Genomic DNA, 26,050 nt, shown 5'->3' on the forward strand with positions numbered 1-26,050 from the left:
GCCGACCAGCGGTCGAAATGTGGAGGATCTGAACAACAAGAGAGTGTAGTTTATGGTCGGCTGTCAAATCCGCTCTCTGGGGAATGAAGGGGAAACACTAGAATGTTGGATGAGTCTAGACTTGTAGTGCATACATCTGCCTGCTTCATGCATATTATTAATCCCCTTGCTGGTACCCGGGCTGGGTTTCAGGGATGTCTTGTTCGCGCCTTGACAATTGGGCTATCTTCGTCTTAGGCAGGGACATTCGATTTGTTGATCCTTGATGTAGTCCCGAGTCCAGCGGTCTACATTGCTCGGTAATTTACTGGTCGCAGGCCTGCTGGGTTCTAGTTCGAACCTTGGCAACTCCACAGATAGAAAGCCTGAACTCAGCGAGCGCAGAGTGGGGAGAGGACAATGATTGCCCGGAACGTGATGCCAGAGCTCCACATTAGATAGTAGTATCTCCAATGTAAACATGAGTTCCCTGACGCCATACGGCTGGCTTTTTGCGAGTAGGTGACTCCGCTCGGCTCTCGCCTGCCCTGATGGTCATGCGATTGGACTGGGGCTGGAAGAGAGTACGATGTATGAAGGAGTCGCGCATCATGAGTCCACTGGATGGCGTGCTTAAGCTTGCTTGATTTGGAAGTCCAATGAGTTATTATATCAAACGATCAACTGACATCTTACCCCATGCACGGTACTTGCGTGAGGAGCACTTGATGTGTTGTGATTTGGGAGGTGTTGGATCGACAACACCACGCGAGATATGCATCTCGCGTGGAGGGGATATCAGGGTGGGGAGACTAGAACTAAAACTACAACTAGAGCCAAAGCGAGAAGTAGAGGTATGTGAACGCCCGAGATTCCCCTGGTTTCCGGGGGGGGGGCATTCTGTCTTGAACTGGGCGTTGAGACTTGTTTATATACCCCCTGGATCTGCATCTTGCGGCCCAGATCTACATACTTGGGCCTTTTCTCGACTTGGACCGTTGATTGTTGACCCGTGAAGCATCATGATTTCTCAAGCCCTTGGTGCAGTCGCCCTGGCTGTATCGTGCTTGGTGTCAATCAGCACGGCGATTACATATTCTCCCGTGCAGCCTCCATCGTATCCCTTGGCCGTGCGAAGTCCTTATCTATCAGGTGTGTGTGTGTTGATCAACTGGATTCCGGAACTTTTGGCTAATTGATCGACAGCGTGGATCCCCGGTAGCGAAGCCGTATCACTTCCCAGAAACAGTGCGCAGTTCTGGGCAGGCAATACGTTGACCTGGTCGGTAATTGCACGCGTGGATGGCACCTCGTACAATTTGTTCGGTGTAGCAAACCCCCTCGGAGGCACCACGGCGGCCACCGTGACCGAAGCCACCTATACCTCGACCCATTCGACCTTTCTTGTGACTGCTGGATCGCGACGGTTCACGCTCGACTTCTTCTCGCCCGTCTCACCCAAAAACTACCTCCGCCAGTCACTGCCCTTTTCATACCTGACAGTGACCCTGGCCGCTGGCAATTCCAGCTCGGTCCAGATATATTCCGACATTGACTCGACATGGACAGGCCAGACCAGCGATTCGACTTGGAGCCATACCACGAGCGGAGCGGCGAGTGTGTTCCAGATCGTAGGTAATAGAGCGGCGACGTATTCACAGAACAGCGACGGCCAGGCTTTGTGGGCAGCGCGGTCTACGCCACGTCAGGCACATCAGTCTCCACTCAGTCCGGCCCCATCTCCACCGTCCGAAAGCGATTTGTCAACAACGGTACGCTCAGTAATACTTATGCGGACTGGACTGCGGGGGGTGTCGTGGCATTCTCGCACAACTTGGGCACCACCGCGGATGAAACCGCGGTGACATTTGCTATTGGTCACGTGCGAGAAGAGTCGATCAACTATTTGGGCGCGGCTCAAACCGGTTATTATCGCGCCACTTACAAGGACACCCCCGCCGCTGTGGCTTACTTCCTCGAGGACTATGAGGATGCGAACGCCGAGTCCAGCAAACTCGATGACCTCGTACAGTCGACTGGTGCATCCAGCTATGGGTCAAACTACTCCGACATATTGGCTCTTTCGGTGCGCCAGACCTACGGCGGAATCGAAATCACCATCCCCAACGAATCGCTGGATACTAGCGACACGCGTGCATTCATCAAGGAGATCTCGAGTGATGGCAATATCAACACCGTTGATGTGATCTACGCCACCTTCCCCATTTTCTATATTCTGAGTCCCGAGTACCTGAAATTACTCCTTTCTCCTATCTTCGACTACATGGCTACCTCGGCCTACACCAAGAACTATGCGGTGCATGAGATTGGGGCAAATTACCCAAATGCAACCGGACATCCGGCCGATGGCGAAGAAATGCCCATTGAAGAGAGCGGCAACGTAATCTTCCTTGCCTACGCTTATCAGAAAGCCACGGGTAATACCGACTTCGCGACGACATACGCTGCTCAGCTCAAGAAATACGCTACCTATCTGCAGGAGAATGGCCTATATCCCGCCACGCAATTGTCGCTTAACGACGCGCTGGGTGCGCTCGCCAACCAGACCAATCTCGCAATCAAGGCTGCCGTCGGCTTGGCAACCTATGGTGCTCTCACTGGAGATACAAGCTACACCACCGTGGGGGAAAGTGGGGCAACAAAATCTGGACGGACCACCTTGGGACCGATGCGGAGGGTACCCGCTTCCTGATCCAGTACGGGATCACCCCCTGGTTCCTGGTCTACAACCACTATCCGGATCTGTTGTTCGGTTTGAACGCCTTCCCCGAGGAGGCTTATAACGCGACGACTGATTTCTATCCGACCGTTCGCCAGACGGCTGGTGTCCCCCTGGATGGCTCTCTTGGCTGGGGTCAGACGAACTGGCAGTCTTTTGCAGCAGCTACAGTTAGTGGTGATGCTCGGGACATTTTCATTAGTGATCTGCACGCGTACATGTCAAATGGACTGAACAGTGCTCCTTTCTCAGATCGTTATTGGGTTGAGGCGAGTGGATCGTACTCAGCCGGGGAATCATATTCGTTCCGTGCGCGGCCGACACTTGGCAGTCACTTTGCCCTGGCTGCTCTGTCGGGAGCTAATACTTGGTCTTACTGATAGTTTTGCATAACTCGTAATTTCCTCGTTCACGAATGAGAAGCTCTGTTACCCGGATTATCTTTGCATCTTGGATACCCATTGGGAATTGGAATTGGATCATCTCGCGGTCGAAGACGGGTTTCATTGCATATTCCTATACTGCGTCGCTCAGCTCAAGTCTATATACATCATCCTGAATTGAATTTCCGATCGGCTTGGTTATTCGCCCTTTTCCCCCTATTCTCGGGATCTGGTCTATCCCAGATGCCCCCACTCGGTGCGGAAACGTACATCGAAGCTTGCGTATGCTTCTTGGCAAAACTGTCAGCACGTTTTTGGTCGACTGGTACAACTACCCTGCTGTTTGTATAGTCGGGATGTGGAGATTCTTCAGAGTGGCCCACAGAAGCTCTTCCATACCCCATTTTACTTCACACTTCCCCAGACACAGTATGCTTGTTTGCATTTCTTCTCCACTTGGGACCCGAAATGGGCCATTCCTCAGTCGGTCGACTTGTGGGAAAAGCATACCCACGGGGTAAGACACCTTCAAAGTTGCGTGGTCTTGCATATCTGAGCTTGTAGTTGGAGAAGTGTAAAGGGTCTGCACAGCGGCAATCTTGATTCAAGAACAAGCTTAAGAGTTTACAAATCACAATCCAGCGTTGCGACGATGTACTTTAAGGTCTTGTTCTTCTTTCCAGCGCTTGTGCTGGCATCGATAGTACTCGAGGACCCCTCGGATGTCATCATACCTGCCTGGTGGAAGGCAGACAATGCCATTGTCCCGGATTATGATATTGCGATGATCAGTACACAGCCATCGGAAAGTAGGTTTGCAATGAATGTGTTATCAACAAGGGGATGTGCTAACAAGGAATTTAGTTAAGGCTACTCATAAAATTGACGAAAAGAAGGGCAACGCAGACCACATTACGTGGGTGGCCACCGCCAATGACACCAGTGTTCTCTAGTCGCCAACAATGCCGATTTCACCGGATCCTATATCAATTTTAAGAAGAGCGGTTACGCGACGAATTTGAACACTGCGAGTTTCTGGGGCTTCAATGCGGCGATCAATGTGGTAGGTCGACATATGCATCTCACATACAATTTCTCATCTGACAATTAATTCTCCTTGTAGGCGAATGCTTCCACTGCTGTCTTTGATCATGTCAACGTCACTGTTCACAATGGAGCAGCCCAATTCTACTCATACGGCACTGACAGCGTGATCAATGTCACTAACTCTTGGCTGTACTCCTCTGGACCAAGTAGCCATGGTCTGTACGCGGCTGGTAACGGGACCATCCATGGCAAGAATCTGCAGATCTATTCTGGGGGAAAGCGGTCGTCCAGTTTCTCTGGCGATTCGCCTGGTGGCTATATCTATGTAGAGGACAGTATTGCGCACGCAGCCGGCATTGGATCGGCTACCTTTTATGCATTGGGTCTGATTGAGGCGAGAAATGTGGTCAGTCTGTCTGAAAATGGCCCCGTTGTCTTCTCGGACGGTGCGCAGACAGCCACGTTGGTCGACTGTGACTGCACCGTAGGATTACTGGGAGGCGTGGCCATGTTTAGCAGCTCCACTCGCAAGAGTGGTGCAGTCCTAAAACTGACAGACACCAAGTTCACCACCCTTGGAAGACCATGCCTGGACTCTGGTTTGGAAACTTGATTGCCGATGCTTACTTGAAAAATGCCGAGCTCAACACTAACTCCGGCATTCTCATTGTCGCCAATTACTCTCAGATCACTCAGGACTTTGACTATTATGCCGACTATGAAGATAACAATGGTCTGAAGCCTGCAGAGGTAACCATTGCAATCAGCGAATCTGATTTGAAGGGTGACCTTGTTGCATATAACGGCAGCTACATCGGCTAGTCTCTCAGCAAGTACAGCACCTGGACCGGCACTGCTTACACGGGCTACAAGGAAGCCACCTTTGACGTGAGCCTGGATTCTACTAGTACGTGGATCATGACTGCGGACACTACTGTACAAAACTTCACTGACTCTCTTTCCACCATGGAGAACGTCTATAGTCATGGCCATAGCTTGTACTACAACTCGACTGTTAGCACCTGGCTGAACGGTAACATTATTCGTCTATCTGGCGGAGGCTATGCGCGACCTATTCCGAAGACTTCGAGCCGGGCTAAGCAGGCATACAAGGCTTGAAAGACTCGTTGTCATTTAGTTGAGAGCAGTCCAAGACAATTCAAGCAATTACAACAATTCCACACTCCTTGCAGCAACTAGAACTCGCTTTTCAGCGTAGCACCCTCGAAATGAAGAAGCCATGGAACACGGTATTTTATTCAAAGCTCTAGTCGAATTGATTGTTCTTAGAGACTCAGGCTCTCACGACTCCTAGAACTAGAGTAGGGAGAGGACTCATTGGACGACAGCTTTGGATTTCCCAGCGAACGTCGTCCACATCAGCACGAGGTGTTCCAAGACTTTCGAACCTCCAAATGTCTACTTTGGAACATCGTAGCCGACCTAGAAGTCACATGGGCTGCACCTCATAAGCATACGAGCGTTCTGCCATTTGGAAATCCGGGGTGGAGATGGTGACATCGGTCGCCAAGATCATAGAACTGAAACTGCTAATGAGCTGCCACAGCCCAATTCCGCTACTATGATGAATACGATCAGCCCCCACTGAAGCTGCGCTGTGCGATCATTATGAACAAAAAGCGAGCGGGATGTGGGGTGCCGAGCCTGAGCAAGGATTTTAGTCTCGACGCTAGACAAGGTTCCCCGCGGGGTAAAGAATCACAAATCTGCGCTCGGTTCAACTCTTGCCGATATATTCATTTCCCTGTAGTTTCATGTAATTATTCGGAAGAGATTAGGCCACTCACGCTGAGGATCGTTGTGTATGCTATTCTTTGCTGATGGCCTGGAGATGCAGATCCATGACGATCGTCGCTACAGTGAGCGAGCCAAGAGGTCCACCGATGTCTTGGAAAATCCTTAGAAAGGGGGCGATCTCAACGTCGGTATGAACCAACCCGAATGTGTGGAGCTCGTAGATATCGGGTTTTCCGAGCCATTTTACTATATAGAGAGGATTGGTGAATGTTGATCAGGAGCAGAGTCTCGCTAATGGTCGCGATGTGGAAGCTTTTATGGTATCTTTCAAGTCTATGCCTGCTTCTGCGGCTTGTAGTCGCAGATGCCGATGATCAAACATCAGCACGGATCAACCGAGGCTCTTTTGAAAATCCTGCAGCACGTCTTCGGCCGCGGTTCCGATACTGGCTTCCCGATGCCAGCGTCGACGCGAAGACGGTTCAAGATAATATCAAGTCTGCTGGTGCAATTGGTGCAGGCGGTGTCGAGTTTCTTCCCTTCTATAACTATGGGGCTCAGTTAAGCCCAGCTCCAAAGGGGTCCGACTGGAGCAAGTATGGATTTGGGACGCCGGCATTCAAAAAGCTCTTCTTAGCTGCGTTGCAAGCCCATAAAGAGGCGGGCCTGGCCATGGACTTTGCATTGGGTCCAAATCAGGGCCAGGGAGTGCCGGCGGATCCCACTGACGAGGGATTGCAATGGGATTTGGTAGGTGAAATTGGAGGGTACCATTGGGCAGACCCATGCTGACGCGAATTTGGTAAAACTAGGAGCCTTTCTCTGTCGTTGTACCTCACAATGGTCGCTTCAGTGGCAAGATACCAGGTTGGGGATCCGGCCAACTGGTGGCCTTGGTGTCAGCCGAGGTGCTCTCATCAAAGAACATCAGCATGGATACTGCTGGGACTGCTAGCTTCCTGGGAACACCTCAGTCTTATTACATCCAAATGGTCCTCAGGAACGGCTCATTGAACGATTGGTCTGACATGGTTTCTTCCACCGGCCAAGTCTCTCTCAACATTGGCACGACCAAGTCTTCGACTTATCGCTTGTTTGCATTCTACCAATTCTTGTCACACAATAAGAATCTGGATTTCGCTGCCTCGCCATCTAAGACCATTTGGGATAATGGCTCGTATATTGTGGATCACTACAGTGCGCGAGGCGCTCAAACCACGACTAAGTTTTGGGAGAAACATCTCCTGACAGAAGAAGTTAAGGAGCTTCTGATGAGTGTCGGTCACTATGGTATGTTACTCTCATCCTTGGCCCTTGCATCAAGACTAATAGATACATTCAGGCTGGGAAGATAGTATTGAAATTAAATCGAACATTTCGTGGACTCCAAGGCTTCCGGAGCTCTTCAGATCCATACATGGATACGACCTGAAACCATTCCTGCCACTCATTATGTACAACGACAACAATATTAACATTCAAAGCACGCAACCAGGCACCATTCAGTGTCTTCTCAACACGCCGGATCAGGGTCTCGGCTATGTTCACGATTTCCGTGGTGCGCTGGTTGAGGGATATCGCAGCTACCTCAAAGAACTGACGAGCTGGATCAATACAAAGCTCAATCTGCAAACGTCGGCTCAAGTTTCATATAACCTTCCAATGGATATGGAAGCCAACATCCCCTACGTTAATACCCCTGAATGTGAGAGTCTGCAGTTCGGCGACAATATCGATGGCTACAGACAATTTGCTGGGCCCGCTAATTTGGCTGGAAAGCGGGTCATTTCAAACGAGATGGGCGCTGTGATGCTCGGAGCATATAGCCTCCAGCATAGCGAGCTGCTATCATTCATCAACCGGGCGGTGGCCGGTGGTGTCAACCAGGTGGTGCTCCATGGGCAGTCGTATACGGGTAACTACTATGAGACTACATGGCCTGGCTATACGGCATTTTCGTATCTCTTCTCAGAACTCTATTCGGAGAAACAGCCTTCCTGGAACCACGGATTTGAAGATGTTCTCAACTACGTTGCCCGAGTGCAGTATCTCCAGCAGTCCGGCGTTCCTCGCACCGACATTGTGATTTACAACAAGGTGTCTGCGACAAACCCGAACTTTCCGACTATTTACTCATCCAATGATTTGATTGAAGCTGGTAAGCTGCTGCTTTTCTGTTTACCGTCGAGATCTTTGACTAAGTCACCCAGGCTATGTACATATACCTACCTGTCCCCAGACAACTTTGCTCTTTCCGAAGCTACGGTACAGAATGGTGTCTTGGGTCCCAATGGCCCTGCATACAAGGCTATGGTCATCACCAGCGACAGCAATCTTACCGCGGAAGGTGTACACCACATTCAACAGTATGCCCGCGCAGGGCTGCCCATTATCTTGAGCGGGGGAGATCCCGGCGTCTACGCAACCCGCGACGGAAGTGACCAACCCACCGTTGAAAAGGCCATTCAGGATCTAAAGAAGTCGCGAAATGTTTATACTGTCTCGGCGGGCCAAGTCGCGGCCAAGCTTCACAGTCTCGGAATTCAACCTCAAATTGCTGTGCAAACAAATGGCACCTGGTACTCGACCTGGCGCGAAGATGCTCAGAACGGCATGGACCACGCATTTGTATTCTCTGAATCCTCTTCGCACGGCACAGTCAGTATTGCTAGTACCAAAACCCCCTTCATCCTCGATCCTTGGACGGGCACGAAGAAGCCCCTCCTTGGCTACAAACGTGACGGCGAAAGAGTGATCATTCCTCTCAGCTTCACAGCCAACCAAACCGCTGTAATCGGCTTCATCGACAGTGATGACGGCCCTTCCGAGTCTGCCACACAGTTGCCCTCCACGGTTCTGGGCTACGATTATGCACATGATACCGGTGCTGTTTTCCGAGTTTCCGACGGCTCAAGCCAGTCTCTTCTTCTCTCAAATGGTACACGAGTCAGCCTCGGAGACAAAAGTGTCGCTAAGCCTAGTTCACTATCTCAGTGGAGTCTTATAGCCGAGTACTGGGAGGCACCGACTAATCTCTCCAATGCCGCCAGTATCGCCACTAAACATAACACCACCCACCATCTCTCCTCGCTTGTCTCGTGGACAGAAATTGAAGGCTTGGGAAATACTTCCGGTCTGGGGTACTATACCACAACCGTGAGCTGGCCGCCTTCGCATGGATCTGCCGACGGGGCCTATCTTCTCCTCCCGAGGATTGAGCACGCCGCACGGGTCTTTGTGAACAATAAGCGGCTGCCAGGCTTTGACTTTGCAGCCCCGCGGATAGATCTGGGCCCATACCTGCAGCCGGGGGCGAATCAGGTGGACGTGATGGTCCCGACCACGATGTGGAACTATATTCGCAGCATCGCTGGAGAGCTCGAAAGTGCAGGTGTCGGAGTGGAAACTGTCATGGCGGGTGTTGGGGAAACGACGTTACCTGCGCGCCGCGCAAACGGGCTGATCGGGATCGCAACCTTGGTTCCTTACGTCAATGTGCCGTTGAATATGTAGACAACCCTTGGAGCAGTCCTCACCTGCTCAGATGATCCTCTCAGCTTCCCCTCTCACGGGAATAGCCACATAGAATTGAATAAATCTTTCCTGCAATTTTTGCCTAGTCCACGTTGCATCGTAAAGCCGGACCCCCACTTCCGAGTAGTGTGCCAAGGGGATGGTGACCGCTCCGACTACAAATCCAGGAACTCTCCCGCCTCACGAGTCGCCGTATGCGGTATATGTATACCCAAGCTCCGAGGTCTCGCACAGACCATACCTAGTTGTGAAATGAACCCTGGGCGAAAGACAGGGCTAGTGAGGTCACAGCGGGTCGAAGTGTGGACCATGACAGCAATTTATCCATCTGCATCTGCACGGGAGATGGAGATATCGGGTTTAACGATGTATGCATATTCCCAAAGAAGCAACCCAAACCGTGCACGGACGCTTCCAGAAGCAATGCGGTTCCGGATGCCGCGCATGCTCGCCCTCAAGTACTCGTCTGCTCTGGCGGCCATTCTGGGATGGGGCTACGAGTCAGGCTGTATGGATGGGTGAATCTAAGCGAGGGGAGGGAGGGGTTACTACGCTAGGGTCGATTGGAGCCTCGCTGACCGATCAGGACAATATCATGCGTCGATTCTATATGTGTTGGAGGCTGATACATTGAGGAGTATCATGGCGCTTTTGTGACGTAGCGTGATTGACCTCGGACAAGTGGCGCTGGAGAGAACGCGAGGTCGAAAGGGCGCAATGGCACCGGAAAGGATCAACTAGAAGCATCGCAGCCGAGTACCGAGGGTGGTTTAGTCAGAGAGAGAGGGACATTAATTATACACCAGACCCGAAGTCAATCCAATGCCACGACAGGATCAATAGCAGTCGGGAGACGGTGTGTATAGATCAGAGGCTGCCCGGCCTATCAAGGGCCACACCTGCACGACCGCGCTGAGTCTAACCCGATTTGGAAAACGCGTCGCTCGCCAGCTGACTAAGGGTCCTGTCTTTTGAAGGTCATTATTGGCTGGAATGGGGATCGACTCGTCGGGCTCCATTCGGCTACACGCGATGCGGCAAGACGGTTGGGTTTTTGGCCCCCGCGTGGTCCAAGGTCTGAAGATCAAAGGTGCAGCCTGACTGTGTCAGTGGTCAATGGTCAATGGTCCATGCTGGATATATGGCCATTAGAACACCTTTCTCACATACGGGAGATGGACTATGATGGGGCATTAGTTCCGACACGCCTATCACTATCCTGAATCATGATCAGTGCGAAACTCATCCTGGGTATAAGATCGTGGGGGGGTTCAATACTGAGTGGAGAAAACCCCCCCCCAATCATGTCCCTCATACATCGAAGCTGCATTTACCGATTCGGGGAATCTGCGCATGGCATCGCATCGCATCCCGAATCCACCTCCATGTCACCGTTTTTTGTTTTTGTTTTATTTTTTTCCTATTTGGATGATTTTCTTCCAAGCTTGTTTAGTCTCAGGTCCCACTGTAAGGGCCTATCTAGTTTTTTTTCCCTTGGTCTTTTTCTCCTTGCTCGGGAAAAGTTAACCTTCTTCTAATATTTGAAGGAGCCTCGCCCCGCACAAGTTCTACTATAGATTCGAGAGTATCAAAGGTCCGAGCTCTCTCAACGGACTCTGGTGATGCCCGGGCACACCAAGCGACTCCGACAGGGGAGCCTGCAAATTGAACGACAGGTTCGTTCCCCCAACCCCCGGTCCCCCTCGGTCCACCACATCGAAGCTCCCGCATTGAACGATCTTCCCCTCCCTCGTACCCGTCCGCTGACTCGCGATAGTATCCGGACCAGAGCTGCCCGCACTGCATTGATCGCAGGATGGTCAGCCACTATCTGCCTCGCCCTCGCCTGACGCGCCTGGACAAGTCTCGTTCGGCTTCATCTGTCTCCAGGGCCTCTTCCTCTTCTTCCGAGTCCCTCTCGCCGACCATGACCGACCTCGTTCCTAGATCTGCCCCCCTCAAGGAAGAAGATGCCGAATCGTCACCGTCACCGTCAACGACAACGACAACCTCGACTCCAACGCCGTCGAATGTGCAGGAAACTTTGTATCTGCACGATCTCGAGTTGATGATGTACTGGTGTACAACGACGTACCGGTCGATGGCCCGCGATAATGTGGCGGAGGCGCTGTGGCAGACGGTGATCCCCCAATTATCGCTACGCTTCCCGTCCCTGCGTCATGGGCTGCTGGCCCTATCGGCGCTCCAACTAGCGGGGATCAGTACCAGCCCGGGCCGCAAATGGCGTTATCTGGTCTCGGCCCGCGAGCATCAAAGTCATGCTCTCGCAGGCATTTCGCTGGACGGAGTGCAGGACCTCACTAATGCGCAATGCAATGCCACTTTTGCGCTTTGCGCGGTTTTGCTGGTCTTTGCATATGCATATTGCTTGATCGATGACGAAACGGGAGATCATGACGAACAGCCGGATGTTCTAGACGAGTTTCTCGAGGTGTTTGAGCTCACGCGCTGGCTGGTCAGCGCAATGATGATGACCATGGACCGAGTGGCAGCTGGCGAGTTGTATCCACTCGTAAGTCCCGAGAAAACTCGGCCGACCATGCCAGATATGTCCCAACTGGTGGTGTCAAGTCTGCGCCGGCAGAACGAGAGCGAGTCCCAACTCGACCCGACCCATGAGAAGGAGGTGTACGACCAGGCGATTGACTATCTGCGGAGCGCACTCGAGCAGCTGATGAATGGAGGCGAGCCGAAGGACTTTGCTTTTTGCTGGGCCTTTCGCATCCCCGTCAGGTACCAAGAGCTGGTGCGCGAGCGGAAACCATTTGCTCTCGTAGTTTTGGCCCATTACGCCGTCATCCTGCACCATCTGCGCGATTCCTGGTGGATGGGAGATTGGGGCATTCGTATTCTTCGCCTTGTCGATGCCTGTCTCGACCCGCAGTTCCGTCATTTGATTAGCTGGCCTATCGATGCCACAGGCGGGTACTTTTTTGTTGAGGAGTGAGATTCTTTCGGGCGTATCGAGCAGCGACGGAAGAGCTCGCATCCTTGGAAAGAGAGGGAGAGGGAGAGACGGACCAAGCACCCGTCGGTCTTCCGCGAACATTTCCTGGTTGGGTTACACTTGTATCCCTCAGCAATGGTGAACTGTCCAACGGACAGAATCTAATCATCCTGTGCAGGGGACACAGATGTAAGCTGACGGCTATAATCATCACCTTGCATATGCATTTCACAATGCGACCTGAGCATTGTATATAACGAGTCATGAAGTATGTCATTATGCATAGAATATCCCCAATAGAGAGGGCACTCCCTGGCTGTGCGCCTGAAGCAATCTAGAAAACGATAAGTATAATCCTTAAAGCCCAAGCCCTGAACCCTGAACCCAAACCGACGCCAGTCCTGTATCCCGGTTGGGTATTTGTGGCCCCTTTGGCCATGCAGATAGGAGAACGGGAAAGATAAGAAGAAAAAGAAAAAGAAAACAAAAGCACCAAGATAAGACTATGGCCTCGAACCCCGCTCAGTAGCTGCATTTCAACTCTCGAGTGCTCCTTTTGATTTCACACGGTGATGTCCTTGATGTTCTCCATGTACGCCATGGTGAAGACTTCAACCATTCATTGACCCAGTCGGGTGAGTCAAAGTCGAATTGAACCTCCTACTGCTGATGACGAACATCATGTCGCTCTTTTTCGCTTTCTCGAATGCGATCCTGAGCCTGGGTGTGCACTCGAATTAGCTCCGCCTCCTGTGCCTGAGCTTGCTGTCGAGCTATCTCCTCCTCCTCGGGCGTGGGGATGTACGCATTCGCAACACCACCTAAAGCCAATGGGTCAGCTTCACGTAATACCAACATTCCTATCCGCAACTTCATACCTCGTCCGGTATGGTGAGGATACTGCTCGGCCCGCAGCGGTGGGGAGCCGACGTCCTGGCGCTCGCGCGCAATCTCTGGTCGGTCCGGGTCGTTGTGAACCATGTTGCCCTGGCCTCCGCGACCGGTGGTATAAACATCCTGTTTGATTGTCGGCGTGACAAGATCGGTGGGTGTAGTGGCAGACTGCTGGCGGGTGATGCTGGCGATGTTACCTACATGGTGGTCAGATTCGCGACATGGGCTTTTTCCAGCTTGATCAGTGTTCGAGCTCTTACCGGCGCCTCCACGTCCGTAGGAGATATTTCGACCTGACATGGCTGCTGATGAGGCCTAAAACCACTGTGCTTGAACCGTATAAAAAAGGGTGGGAGTCGAGGGGCTTGCAGCCAAGGCGGGCGGCAGATTTTGTTCCGCCTTGCACAGATTCGTGGCGTGCTCCGGGACCGAAGTACGTGAGCTATGCGAGCTGATGCCGGGTTCACAATGCTCAACGGTGAGTGAGAGACAGGGGGCTAACCATTTGCACTTTATTCTTTGCCCCTTCACTTTAGCTAGGAGAGAATGTGGCGGATCTGAAGTGATTTCCGCACCAAGGAGCTTCCGGATGAGGTCATGGAGTCGCATTAGCCATTTTCCACGGTCGAGGCTTCTATTTTTCAATTTCTAGCGAGAGTGCGTCTTTCGACAGCTTCTTCTCAGGGAAGACAGTTTTTGACAGAGAGTGATTAGGTCAGGTACAACTCAATTAAACTTCAGTCGAGCTCTCATAGGTGGGATCGGCCCATAGTATCTTCGTAAGAATGGAGACCGCCATCAGTTTGCTGAAACTAGATGGACATGTACCCCTGGGACTGTCTGAAGTACGATCATTCCTCAAGTACCTCTGAATGAATCCGGTTCTCTACTATCAAACATCGTCCCGGTCGAGATACCTGCCTGTGAACTTCATCTCCAAAGTTCCACGGTGATACCAAAACACCTCTTCCGAAACACTTATCGACGACGCGATGCCTTCTCGCCTGAAAGCTTTTGCCCTCTTTTAGTTTTAACGATTCAGATATTCTCTAAAGCATGTGGAAATCACGGCAGCTCTTCTTCACGCACTAAAAGTCAGGCTGCTGAATGAGCAAGACTTGGAAAATATACGGTTTGCAGGCCACGTCCCTCTAGCATAACCCAGGTTGTCTTGTTTGGAAAGATACTAAAATTTTATCGTCAAAGAGTTGAATCCCTAGGAAATTTCTCTGACTCTAGGGGCCTTGCCAAATCCTTTGATATTGACTATTTGAGTGATCTCAAAAGATTAAGATCGGAACGTGGACACAAGCGTGTAGAATTGCTTAATAAGCGAGCTCACACCGCCCTGGGCACTCGCAGCGGAAGGGTAACGCAATCTCTTGCCCGATTCATCTCCGCATAACAGCTTGCTATCACCATTCTCTTGGACATGTCCGTTCGTTCAGTTCTCGGGGGCCGCACCCCTGCTGGGATCCTGTCCCTCGCGTCTGCTCTCCCAGTCCGTCAGTCCGCCCCGATGGCATCCAAATTCACCCGCCTCCACTCCACGGCCATTCGTCCCTCGCAATGCGCAGCTCCAAAGGTGGTCTTCCGTCATGCCCGCGCTCCCCAGTATTCTCTTACCCGCCCGGCCATTCGCACACAATCGACCTCTGCTCCAGGAAAGGTTGAGGCGAAGTTGGACTGGAACTCTTTCTTCAAGCTCCGCGCCTCTCGCCGCCGCTATTCTCTGGCATCCTCCATTGGCACCTGCCTCCTGTCGACGACAATCGGCGTGCAGCTCCTCTCATCGCAAGATCTGGAATCTCTCGGCGCTCAGGTGATGGGCCTTGACCCTTTTGTGGTTCTCGGTCTGGCAACCGCTGCTTGCGGAGCTGTCGGCTGGTTGGCCGGTCCCGTCGTCGGCGAGGGTGTCTGGGGCCTGGTTTACCGGAGATTCAAGCCGTCCGTTGCAACAGTGAGTTAGAACTCTGCGATATTATTTTTGATGATCAATAGCTCTAACATGCCCTTCCTCCCCCCGCAGAAAGAGAAGGAATTCTTCGACCGAATCCGACGATTCCGAGTGGACCCGTCGACCAACTCGATCGCAAACCCTGTGCCCGACTACTATGGCGAGAAGATCAACAGTGTGCAGGGTTATCGACAGTGGCTTAAGGATCAGCGGGCATACAACCGAAAGCGCCGCAACTTCATTGCCTAATCTCTATTCTGTTTGAGGCATCGCCCTTTTTCCTGTTCGAGTGCATACGATTGACCCTGCCTGTTTTAATCGCAGGGCCAGGACCGTAAAGGTCAATTTCTTTCTGGACTGGTGTTTTACTTTTCGTTCTCATTAGCGGTCCGGGCGAGCTGGGGTACTATGTATATTCAAAATGTTCTTCAATAGCGTCAAGCTTCAATATTTCTTGAATTTGACTGTAACATGTAACGATTGCGCATGTAATCTTGTGGCTGTCTTTCGACAATTTGATGATCTCTCTTGTGTTTACAGCTTGGCTGGAGTCTTTGCCTTGGGATGACGGCCGGTGTCAACCTCGGTCCACCAGGGCACGTTAAGTGGAGGCTTGTCATCAAGAATAGCAGTGAAGTTGGGCTTGCGCTTCTCGAAAAACGCTTGGACACCTTCTTTCTGGTCTCTGTTCAAAATTAGTATCAAGTCTAATCCACTAAGTGACACCACGTACTGTGCGGCAAACGTCTGGATAATGATATTCGACTCCAGCAGGTGCGCTTCTTCAGCTGTACCAGGGTTACGCCACATAAGAGACCGATTGAGATACTGAGACGTCGGGCTCACATTCTCGGCAATCTCAGTGGCAAGTTCAAGGGCACGAGGGAGAACGTGAGATGGGTCCGGTAGAATCTCGTTGAACAGATCACCGAAGTGCTTGGAAGCAGGTGGGAATACACCGCCGGTACTGACGAGATAACTGGCGTTTGAGAACCCGATAAGGCGTGGTAGGAAATACGACGAGCAGGATTCCATGACAATACCACGCCGTCCGAATACGAAGCCATACTTGCCCTTCTCATAGGCGATCCTAAGAGAGATCAGTCTTTGGATGTAATGGATATGAATGCCAGCACACTACCGAATGATGGCGGGAAGGGTCATAGTCATCCCAACTCCGACTGCTGAGCCCTGCATGGCCGCAATGGTCGGTTTACGGCAGCGATGAATGGCGAGCACGACGCGGCCACCCCCTATTGTCATGAGCAAAGTAGATCAAATGGTACATAGTCCCGAGATATCCATCAAGAGACTCACCCATCGCGATGGTCCACGGGTCTTTCTGGGCTGGTACGGAATCCTATATCCAGATCGGCACCAGCACAGAAGATCTTCCCAGCACCGGTCAGGACAATGACCCTGACACGCTCGTCGACATCGAACATGGGAAAGAACTTCTCAAAGTCTTGGACCATTTGCCCGTGAATGCATTGTTATTAGCAGGTCGATTCAGTGTCACGATGACTACTGGCGTCACTGTTGGGGAACCAGGTGGATGATGCGACACCGTGACATGGCCGGTCGTCGGGACTTTCTCGTAAGAGGAGGGCAGTTCTATAGAGTCTGGGTCAAATATCATCCTGGGCTAGAGGATTCAGGTAGAATGGAGGAGTCATTAAAGAGTGAATGAAGCAACTATAAGTGTACGGCGGAGCTCGACCTCGGTTCGGCTGTGGAGAAAGCGGGGACCCCGCAATGCTCCATGGGGCTGTTTCAGCCGAGCCATTGGTATACTAAAAAAAGGTCATTGGTGTAGGGTACCTGTATTCGAGTAATCTTATTTCTTGGAATACTCTATAGTTGGCCATTCCAGGTGAGGTCTTATTCCGTTATAAAAAGTTCAAGCTCTCCATCGTATCGCGGTAGACTTTCGAATCAACCCCATCAATTTGAAAAGCTCGTTGGCAAAATGTGTTGACATATTCCGAAATTTGTCTCAGGCCGTGGGAAAGATAGGATGGGTCACGAGAAGTAATAGAAAGATAGGTCGCTGATTGTGTAGTCTGCACAAGATTCAAAGTCCAGCTTTGCTTTTTTCTTGATCAGCTAAAACGAAGCCTCGCGAGCTAAGGCGGCACCTTCTTCAATCGTGAAAAGGTTCCTTGCAGAATATATTCGATAGCAATTCAATCAATGGAGTCCCACGCGTACCTTAGCAGGAATAGGTTAGGAAGGGTCTACAATGAAGACATAGAAACCTAGGATGATCCGCAAAGTTGTAAGTTGAAGGCGAAACGAAAAAAATGGTACATTAGCGAACGTCGAACTTTGCGGTAGTAGTAGTAGTAGTAGTAGTAGTAGTAGTAGTAGTAGTAGTAGTAGTAGTAGTAGTAGTAGTAGTAGTAGTAGTAGTAGTAGTAGTAGTAGTAGTAGTAGTAGTAGTAGTAGTAGTAGTAGTAGTAGTAGTAGTAGTAGTAGTAGTAGTAGTAATAGTAGTAGTAGTAGTAGTAGTAGTAATAGTAGTAGTAGTATTAGTATAATAGTAGTAGTAGTAGTAGTAGTAGTAGTAGTAGTAGTAGTAGTAGTAGTAGTAGTAGTAGTAGTAGTAGTAGTAGTAGTAGTAGTACTAGTAAGCATAATTCCCTAGTAAGTTCCTCCAAGAGTCTTATTTGGAAGCTTTTACATACAAATGGCAAATCACGGAAAAGCAAAAGGCATGGTGAGATGCGTCGGCTTACTAGGATGCTACTGAAAACTGATTAGCCGTGACAACCTGTGATACCCTAGACTCGTTCGGACTTCTTCAATATATTGATCTATTGATAACAAGACTTTATTTGATGGATCTTCCCACCAGGTGTGCTTTAACATCGACAATAGACCTACATAAGAAGGCCAGGTTGGGCTGTACCTAGGACCTCAACAAGAAAAATTGTAGAGTTGCGGCAAATGATTATTGAAATGGAAACTGAAATATAATATACAGAGAGATAACCAAAGTTTTGACAGTGTATGTTGATGAAACGAGGTTGAAGCGATTGTGACGTTTGGCATTTCCAGGCGGTGTTTTGCACCGATGTACATGTAGATAGGTGGAGATGCACTCGGGTTCAAAGTCTCTCCGCCTTGGAGTGTTTCCTCCTGCATTCTCATTCCCTACCATGGCCGCCGACGCCATGTCCTCACGCCAACTTCTCACAGCCCTTTTCGGGTCCTTACGCAATTCCCGCTGGACTCTGAGCCGTACACTGCGAAGCGAGAACCCCCTGGATCTCAATGGTGAATTGCGGGGCACAGCCACCTTTACCGCGCTTCCCAACTCCGATCACGACTGGCTCTACAGTGAAGAGGGCGAGATTCCGGGAACACCTGGCAGTGGCAATGCATTGGCAGGACTGCGCTGGACTAAGAAATACATTTGGCGGACGACCGATGCGGACAAAATTAGCGTGTGGTTTGTGAAGGTCGCCCCGGGTCCCGACGAGGCAGACTACCTTTTCCACGACTTTGACTTTGACACCGCATCCGATGAAGCCGAAAGCAAGTCAGAATTTGTGACTGCCCCTATACCTCCCACAGTGACACCTGATAGCGACACCACGGTGATCGCGGCGCGTGGGAACCATCTCTGCATCAACGACATGTATCGCACTGCGTACGCGTTTCGCATCCGCCCTGAGACGGGGGAAGTTGTGAGCTGGGCCAGTCGACATGTGGTTCAAGGTCCGAAGAAAGACCAGGATATCATCAATCGGTACGAGAGAAGCACGTAGCCTCGGAGGCCGGGTGGGTGACGTTCAGGTGCTACGAGCCGCGGAGATTTTAGGGCGGAAAATATTTCTTGCATTTGCAGCGTATCATCATTATATCCCGATCTGCTCCCACGTCCAGGTTCACACAAATCATTCATTCTCTTTCTCTTACAGAGTATATATGAAGTCCGGCCGCTTGTCTCCGAGCAGCTCGATCTGACTTTGGTCCAGACCTTCGGTCCAGTGATCACGGTCACCACGCACACGCTTGCGATTTTCGCGACGAAGCAGGAAGTACTGCAATATCGAGCCTCCGCAGAGAAACAGGACAAGATAAGCAAGCACAACGCCATGACCGGGGTAGAATCGCGGTGCATCCTGATCCCGATAGATGTTGGATGAGACGATGCCGTTCAGGTTTCCCCATCCGATAATGAAACCGAGAGTCACGCCGCGCTTGTAAACGCCTGGGAAATTTAATGAGTAGCTGAAGATGAATTGGATATATAGAGCAACCAACCTTCTGTATTGTTGCTGGCCCAGGCGATGGTGTTGGCGATCGCAGGATAAATCCCCATCGCCCCAAGGAAAACTCCGGCGTAGCGTCCGCCGGCGGTCTTGCATCCCAATAGCATACAGAAACCGACGATTCCAAGAAGTGACACTCCGATGTTACACAGTCCCCGCTGGCGAGTGCGATCTGCAAGGAATCCTACCGCCACGGTAAGAACGGCTGCCACTGCGTACGGGGGCACGCTCAAGAGCTGAGCGTGAATCGAGCTATAGCCTGTTGGGAAGTAAACGCTGTCAGTTCAGCCACGTGTGAGGTAAATGTCCATCTTTCATACCCTGGATCATAAGTTAGTCAAGTAAAGACAAGCTTATCAAAATTAAGGTGAACTTACTAGTTCGCGGATGATAGTGGGCACAAACAACGAGAACGCATAAAGCGAACCATCGGCACCCATATAGATCACAGCGCCAGTCCAAGTCTTCCAGTCCTTGACACTGGCCCAGAAGTAAGACATCTTAAACTCCTCATGCTCCGCACTCGACTGCTGATCAGACGCCAGACGGCGCAGGACACGCTGCCGATCATCCGGCGACAAAAATTTGGCCTGATCCGGGAAATCATAGACGCACCAGAAGGATGCGATGCCGATCAGGAAGGTAGCTGAGACCTTCCAGGATGAAGATCCATGACCAGCCTGCCTTCCCTCCGATTCCGTCCATGTTGGCGATCGCTGCAGCGAGTAGGCCACCGAATGAACCAGCCAGTGCGGCCGCCGAGAAGAAAATGGCCATTCGCACGCCAAACTCGGAGCGTTTGTACCAGCATGACAAGAAGTATCCGACCCCGGGGAAGAGACCAGCTTCGCTGAGACCGAGGAACCAGCGCACTGCCATCAAACCCGAATAGTTCTTCACAATACCCATGAGTGTCATGCAAATACCCTACTCCCACTTGGTGTCAGCTAATTTTTAAGAGGAGAACTGATTGTAAAGCCTTGGATCATACGCACCCAGGAAATAATGATGAGTGGAATGAAGATACTCGGTCGCAATCGCTTGAGTAGAACGTTGGTCAATGGTTCAAAAACCGAGTATGAGATGAAGAAGATTGTCAACGTGGCATTATACTGGTTCGGAGTCATATTCAGGTCCTTGGTGAGACCGACGATCTTGGCATTCCCGATGTTGGTCCTTGCGAGGGTCAGTATTGCGGGGGGCTTCGCGATCAGGAACCAGATCACGCTTGATATTTATCGTTTTACATACCGATCGAGGAAGGACACGAGGTATAACAAACTCAGCCAGGGGAGCAGGCGGAGGTCGAGCTTCCATAGAAGCCTACGATCCTGCAAAGTTTGATGTTAGCGATCTCTCTAGAGAGTCGTCTAGGCCTGCGTAAGGATGTTTTCATACAATCTTCGCCCTCTCTTCATCGCTTAACCCAGCATCGGGATCTGCAAATCCAGCGACTCTGTCGGAGCTATCCGAAAGGTCCTTCTCGAGATCCGAGAGCTGCGACGTATTGTCGTAAGCAGGCTTATGATCTGGGACGGCCATGATGCAGGAATCAAGGGCGGACAGAACGAAGCAAGTCAGAAGCTCCAAGTGGCACAAACAAGAAGCCTTTGAGCGGGGGGGGACCAGCGAGCTTATCAATCCACCAGAAAAAAAAAACACTTAAGAGGTATGTGCAGACTCAAAAGTTTAGCCGGGTCCATTAGGGGCATTCTCCGCATGGACGAACAGGGGCCAAGTTGTCACGGCCCGGGTAATGCTTGACGCAGGCTGATCGGCCTGGCCATGGAGACGGGAATGGAGATGATCGGCGAGAGCGCGGGGGTGGATTTTGGACGCAAAATCAAAGGTCCACATAGCTCGGGGCCCGGGGAGAACAGCGAACAGAAGGGGAAGAGCAGTTATGCCCGTTGAGTCTAGATGCTAGGGATCTCTCATACCCCAAATACCCCAACTTGGTATACTTCGATGGGGGGGAAAGTCGAACCCGTGGGGCCGTGCGGAGTCGGAGAGCTGGCTCCGTGGACTACGGTACTTGATGTGATCTTGCTACAGAGATGAAACTTATATTGCACAACTATAGACAAACTGTGCTTTGGTCCTATTGTCTCCTCTTTTCCCCACCTCTCTCTCTCTCTCTCTCTCTCTCTCTCTCTCTCTCTCTGTGGAAGATTTGCGAATTCTTACCACGCCTGTCCACTTCCCGCAGACCATCACACCTCCATGCAAGGGTCAGTACCGAACTTGACCTCCTTGAAAATCTCGAGGTCTTTGAGGATCTGGTGAGCTTGTATGGCTGTCTTGATCGAATCGAACCGAACGGTGATCATTCCTTTGTCGCCAGGCACCCCGAAGCACTCCACACGAGAAGAGAAAGATGACTTGGCGAGCTTGACGTAGAGTCTTTGCCTAGCCGTTGGATGGTCAGTGCTGAAGACGAGGCAGCGGCTCCGCCCATACTGTTCAATTTCATACTCCATGTCCCGGCTCAAGAGATAGGTGGGCGTCGACACAGGCCGGACTCGCGCGGGTGTGAAGCCCACATAGAAGCCCTCTCGAGCACATCGGCCGAGGAACGCGAGGGCACCATCCTGATGAACAAAAGTGACCAGAATCGTCGGAGACCCATTCATGATGCTCTTGGTATCGCACAGGTACGCAGAATAGACTTGTCCTCCGCGAATTCGAGGCAAGATCTGGTCAAGGGTCACGTATTGAGGAAGATTTTCGATAACGACAGCACGATAAAAATTTTCAGTGTCCCTAGTCGGAACATAGCGAAGACCCCATTGGAAGAACATATTGCTTTTTACACCCTCGGATCCGAGGATAGTTCCAGGACATGTGGCCGCGGCGACTTCATCTTGCTTGTTGTCGAATACCGTTGATCCATTCATGGCCCAATCGATCCATCCCTGAGGGTTGGCTAGTTGGAGACGGGTCTCATCGGGTGAGACGATTGTGTCCCTGAGACCTGGAATCAATTCAGGAGTTTTGTCACGGCTGCCAGAATCAGACCCCAGATAGATGGGAGAACCCTGGGATTCAGTCAGTCTGAACACTTGCGGTGTACGTCTGCTGCCACTGTTGCGACCAAGACCATGCTTGTGGGCATTGCGAGAGCGGGAACTGGAAAGTACCTCACGGATAATGGGCCCAGAGGCATGAATGCTGTGACATGTCAGAACATGGATCCCGCAATGATTCCTCAACCGGACAAAAACATACCTGTGGGGCAGCAGAGTTGGGTGGTCGAACTCTGGAGATTCGTCCAGAAAGTGGACGTTGGACCGACCCAACATCGTGAAAGTTGACATATGCTTCGGGGAAGTCATCAAAGAGGCCATGTCCGACTTGGACCAGGTCCCGAGAGAAAGTGACGAAAGAAGCGGAGAGGTCGAGCGGCACGAAAAGAAAATGAGGAAGGCGAGGAGAAGGAGCAGGAGGGTCAGAACGCCGATGCTCGAAATTGGCAGAATCTCTAGGAAAAGCATGGTGCTCTCGGTGGACGTGGTGGACCCCATTTTTGCGATGTCGGCTTTCCAGCGATCGATATCACTGGGGTGGGTTAATGACTTATCTCTCACTTGGTTGCGGGTGGCACAGTATGGAAGTGAGGTCCGTCTGAATCTTTGATAGAATCTTTGATAGAATTGAGTGATGAGTATTGGAGATGCAGATGCAGATGCAGCTGAGAATAAATGAGGATGAAGAAACATGAAGCTATTGAAAGTAATACTCGCGAGCCTTATATTACCCGAGAAAGACGCTGGTGATATCCTTGTCTATCCAAGGAATTCACCTCCTGCAAGTGCAATCCAGGGGAGTTTGTCATCCCAACAGTGTTGCATCAATTGACGGGCATTTTGAATCTACGTGGACAAAGTCAATGGAGGCCAGAACAGAATACTTTGGCATATCTAAACTCACCTGCTTCAGCCCCGACTTCTCGAGCACAAAGAACCGATTCAGCAGCTTTCCGCGCTGCGCGGGATCTCGAGATTCACAGCCCGCGGTGAATAGCGGGAACAGTGCACACACCTCAGTGGATGCCCCAAGGCGCATGCGTTCCAGGGCCCCGATGAGCTTACGAAGAGCCTCTTTTACTGGGAAGGAATCGGGAGAAGATCCTAGCACTCTCCGATGGAGGTGCAGCAGGCCCGCACACCGGAAGGCCTCTTCAATAGCCATCATATCTCCGCTTTCGCCAAGATGGTGATCTGCATCTGCATGGGCACGATCGCTCAAGCCATCCATGTCACCAAGCACAGCCTGGGCTTCCATCACCACGTCTGCAGACGGATGCCACCCGCGCCGGAAGTTGCCCATCTCGTCAAACCGTTGGTTATCGCATTCCTGAACCAATCGTGCCAGGCGGACGAGAAAGACTCCAGTGCGCGGAGTGCATCCCGAGAAGCAGTCGACACAGAACTCATCGTAATCATTGGGACCACAACAGGCTGCCAATACAGTATGGTACAATGTCAACGGAGGACCTGCTTCACGGCAGGATAGTGCCCCCATGGTGTCGATATATCCCAGCCAACGGGCAAAGAACGCACCAACTCGGTTACCCGGTTGTGCGATGCGCTCACTTCGGGCGAGAAACAAATCTCGCGCAAGCTTCAGATGACTTTGCCACGTAATGGGAACCTCAAAAGTCCCAGGAGAAACGATCTTGAGCGACAACAGCAAAATCGAGGTAGCTAGATGGCTGTCGGTGATCTCATCATGAGAAGATTCCAACGCGACCCGCAAAGTCGGGAACACATCACTGACAAAATGTGCGATACGATTGGCTGGCTCGGGATGACCTAGATAACGAGCACGGTGACTCGCAGAGTATGCCAAAACCAGGTTCAAAAGATTAGGATCGCCAATGGCCACTGTTTAGTTAGTTTCACGGAGGGAAATTTTGGACACTGAGACAAGCCTAAAACTTACTCGCCGGCAGAACAGAAATGAATGGATTGTTATCACAATCATGCGGAACTAGCATCCGAGAAGTGTGGTTGAGAAAATGATGGAAATACATCAGATTGATCGGATTCTCCAACAAAGTCTTCGGAAGTGGGGACAAATATCTCGGGATGTTAATGGCCACTGGGGTGGCATAGTATTCGCTGTAATCGGATCTCAGCATATCGGATGCCGCTCGGGACACAGGCGAAGATGCTGTGTCCTCACTTCGGCCCCGCGAGCTGATCATATCCAAGGCAGCATTGATGTCGATGGCAGCGTGATCATTGTTGTGAGCCAGATCTCGGTCCGGCCGCCCACAATCCAGGCCATAATTGTCATTGACACTGGTCAGGTATGCTTGCCACTTGCTTTGTGCCGGGTTCGCATCCTTTGGCGGCCAATCATTTTCCTTGGCATCAGATGACAACACGTCTGAGTGATGGAACGAATTCAGCGACTCGGTTCGATTAGCAGGCGTTGACCCGATTGTCATTCCGTTATGACCAGAAGATGTTGTTCCTGGAGTTCCCACTTCGTGAGAATGAAGCATCAAAGCAGCGATATCATCCGCACTTCGCAGATCATGTGGATGCCCGTTGGAATAGGTCAAATTCCTAGAATATCTTATTCCGTGCTCATCGTGCGGAGACATTTGAGCTCCATTGTGAGTTTCACGAGGAGATGAACCCGGCAAATCGGTGGAATTATCTACTGAATTACGCAGGAAGGACACTGGCTGCGACACCGGATTGGAGTGAAATGCAAAAGCAGAGAGAGATCTCAGGCCTACGCCTTGTTCAGCAGCCGCCGAGATAGATCCATGGAGACCCTGACCGAATGGAAACTGACCAGGGGGAACCGAACTGGACAAGGATGAGTGCTCGGGCCAAGTGGTAGCAAAGTGGCCTTCGGCTTGGGTGGGCGAATGAACGCCTTCGGACGTCGAGTGGGTCTTCGGGGACTCGAAAATACCGAGTGCCGGGGTGCTGGGTGAGATTGCGCCTGGAGAGCCAAGATCGCCGGCGCGAACATTTATGAAGCCATCTGAAGGCGTACTGGTCATTGGCGCAGACATTTGTGCCGGGTTGATACTAGTCAGTGGGACATCAAAACCTATCAATGTGCCTCCATATCCACTGGACTGGGAGCTCGGAGAGTCGACGGACGAACGCTTCGTTCTGCCACCCCAATTCAGACGCACGCTATAATCGCAAGTCTCTCCCTGTCGTTGACAGTTGAGGCACATTGGTTTTTCCTCGCCACTGCACGATTAATCATAAGCCATCCAGACGACGATTCGGCGGGGAAGCTCGGTGCTTACCATTTTACTTTGCGAGCTTTGCAGGGCCTAGCCGCGGGTTAACTATCATCGATTGAACGTCAATCGGGTGGACTCACCAGCATCCTTTTCGACTTCGACGCTTGGGCTCCGGCGCGCCGGGTCTTCGCGGACGAGGCATTGCACCTCAGACCCGAACCCTCAGAGAAGGTAGAGATAGATGAGGCTCGAGCTCGCCCAAATTCTCGGCCAGAGTCTATCTATCATGC

The 26,050-nt window shown here is 51.3% G+C and overlaps 12 protein-coding genes across 12 annotated transcripts; 6 read left to right on the top strand and 6 right to left on the bottom strand.

Annotated features, from left to right (window-relative positions):
* Positions 1–1,001: 1,001 nt before the first annotated feature.
* Positions 1,002–3,099, top strand: N7477_006160 (glutaminase family protein; the record flags this gene model as incomplete). The annotated part of the gene is made up of 4 exons (XM_056967823.1): positions 1,002–1,137; positions 1,186–1,614; positions 1,689–2,620; positions 2,698–3,099. 4 exons carry the CDS (start codon positions 1,002–1,004, stop codon positions 3,097–3,099), a joined length of 1,899 nt encoding a protein of 632 aa, XP_056822577.1.
* Positions 3,100–4,734: 1,635 nt separating this feature from the next.
* N7477_006161 (uncharacterized protein) lies at positions 4,735–4,971 on the top strand (the record flags this gene model as incomplete). Its single annotated transcript, XM_056967824.1, has 1 exon — positions 4,735–4,971. One exon carries the CDS (start codon positions 4,735–4,737, stop codon positions 4,969–4,971), a length of 237 nt encoding a protein of 78 aa, XP_056822578.1.
* A 1,296-nt stretch (positions 4,972–6,267) lies between these two features.
* On the top strand, positions 6,268–9,420 carry N7477_006162 (uncharacterized protein; the record flags this gene model as incomplete). The annotated part of the gene is made up of 3 exons (XM_056967825.1): positions 6,268–6,657; positions 6,720–7,197; positions 7,250–9,420. Coding segments are annotated over 3 exons (3,039 nt in total), but the record flags the coding sequence as incomplete, so codon positions are not given.
* Positions 9,421–11,368: 1,948 nt separating this feature from the next.
* Positions 11,369–12,409, top strand: N7477_006163 (uncharacterized protein; the record flags this gene model as incomplete). The annotated part of the gene is made up of 1 exon (XM_056967826.1): positions 11,369–12,409. The coding sequence occupies one exon, from the start codon at positions 11,369–11,371 to the stop codon at positions 12,407–12,409; it is 1,041 nt and encodes a 346-aa protein (XP_056822580.1).
* A 660-nt stretch (positions 12,410–13,069) lies between these two features.
* On the bottom strand, positions 13,070–13,603 carry N7477_006164 (DUF3602 domain-containing protein; the record flags this gene model as incomplete). Its single annotated transcript, XM_056967827.1, has 3 exons — positions 13,070–13,230; positions 13,288–13,500; positions 13,564–13,603. 3 exons carry the CDS (start codon positions 13,601–13,603, stop codon positions 13,070–13,072), a joined length of 414 nt encoding a protein of 137 aa, XP_056822581.1.
* A 1,132-nt stretch (positions 13,604–14,735) lies between these two features.
* Positions 14,736–15,509, top strand: N7477_006165 (presequence translocated-associated motor subunit PAM17; the record flags this gene model as incomplete). Its single annotated transcript, XM_056967828.1, has 2 exons — positions 14,736–15,263; positions 15,333–15,509. The coding sequence occupies 2 exons, from the start codon at positions 14,736–14,738 to the stop codon at positions 15,507–15,509; spliced, it is 705 nt and encodes a 234-aa protein (XP_056822582.1).
* Positions 15,510–15,794: 285 nt separating this feature from the next.
* On the bottom strand, positions 15,795–16,735 carry N7477_006166 (enoyl-CoA hydratase/isomerase family protein; the record flags this gene model as incomplete). The annotated part of the gene is made up of 4 exons (XM_056967829.1): positions 15,795–15,945; positions 15,994–16,350; positions 16,402–16,513; positions 16,615–16,735. The coding sequence occupies 4 exons, from the start codon at positions 16,733–16,735 to the stop codon at positions 15,795–15,797; spliced, it is 741 nt and encodes a 246-aa protein (XP_056822583.1).
* An 836-nt stretch (positions 16,736–17,571) lies between these two features.
* On the bottom strand, positions 17,572–18,344 carry N7477_006167 (uncharacterized protein; the record flags this gene model as incomplete). Its single annotated transcript, XM_056967830.1, has 2 exons — positions 17,572–17,886; positions 18,306–18,344. The coding sequence occupies 2 exons, from the start codon at positions 18,342–18,344 to the stop codon at positions 17,572–17,574; spliced, it is 354 nt and encodes a 117-aa protein (XP_056822584.1).
* Positions 18,345–18,421: 77 nt separating this feature from the next.
* Positions 18,422–19,033, top strand: N7477_006168 (uncharacterized protein; the record flags this gene model as incomplete). Its single annotated transcript, XM_056967831.1, has 1 exon — positions 18,422–19,033. One exon carries the CDS (start codon positions 18,422–18,424, stop codon positions 19,031–19,033), a length of 612 nt encoding a protein of 203 aa, XP_056822585.1.
* A 147-nt stretch (positions 19,034–19,180) lies between these two features.
* Positions 19,181–21,082, bottom strand: N7477_006169 (uncharacterized protein; the record flags this gene model as incomplete). Its single annotated transcript, XM_056967832.1, has 8 exons — positions 19,181–19,479; positions 19,533–19,792; positions 19,833–19,861; positions 19,918–20,130; positions 20,156–20,467; positions 20,536–20,716; positions 20,792–20,871; positions 20,939–21,082. 8 exons carry the CDS (start codon positions 21,080–21,082, stop codon positions 19,181–19,183), a joined length of 1,518 nt encoding a protein of 505 aa, XP_056822586.1.
* A 671-nt stretch (positions 21,083–21,753) lies between these two features.
* On the bottom strand, positions 21,754–22,842 carry N7477_006170 (uncharacterized protein; the record flags this gene model as incomplete). Its single annotated transcript, XM_056967833.1, has 2 exons — positions 21,754–22,669; positions 22,769–22,842. The coding sequence occupies 2 exons, from the start codon at positions 22,840–22,842 to the stop codon at positions 21,754–21,756; spliced, it is 990 nt and encodes a 329-aa protein (XP_056822587.1).
* Positions 22,843–23,325: 483 nt separating this feature from the next.
* N7477_006171 (fungal specific transcription factor domain-containing protein) lies at positions 23,326–26,041 on the bottom strand (the record flags this gene model as incomplete). The annotated part of the gene is made up of 4 exons (XM_056967834.1): positions 23,326–23,412; positions 23,471–24,426; positions 24,485–25,757; positions 25,901–26,041. Coding segments are annotated over 4 exons (2,457 nt in total), but the record flags the coding sequence as incomplete, so codon positions are not given.
* Positions 26,042–26,050: the final 9 nt, after the last annotated feature.

This window comes from Penicillium maclennaniae (assembly GCF_028827695.1).
Source record: "Penicillium maclennaniae strain IBT 15551 chromosome Unknown utg000005l:1.0-2652337.0:1.0-2654196.0, whole genome shotgun sequence".
In the NCBI taxonomy this organism is placed as follows: Eukaryota; Fungi; Ascomycota; class Eurotiomycetes; order Eurotiales; family Aspergillaceae; genus Penicillium; species Penicillium maclennaniae.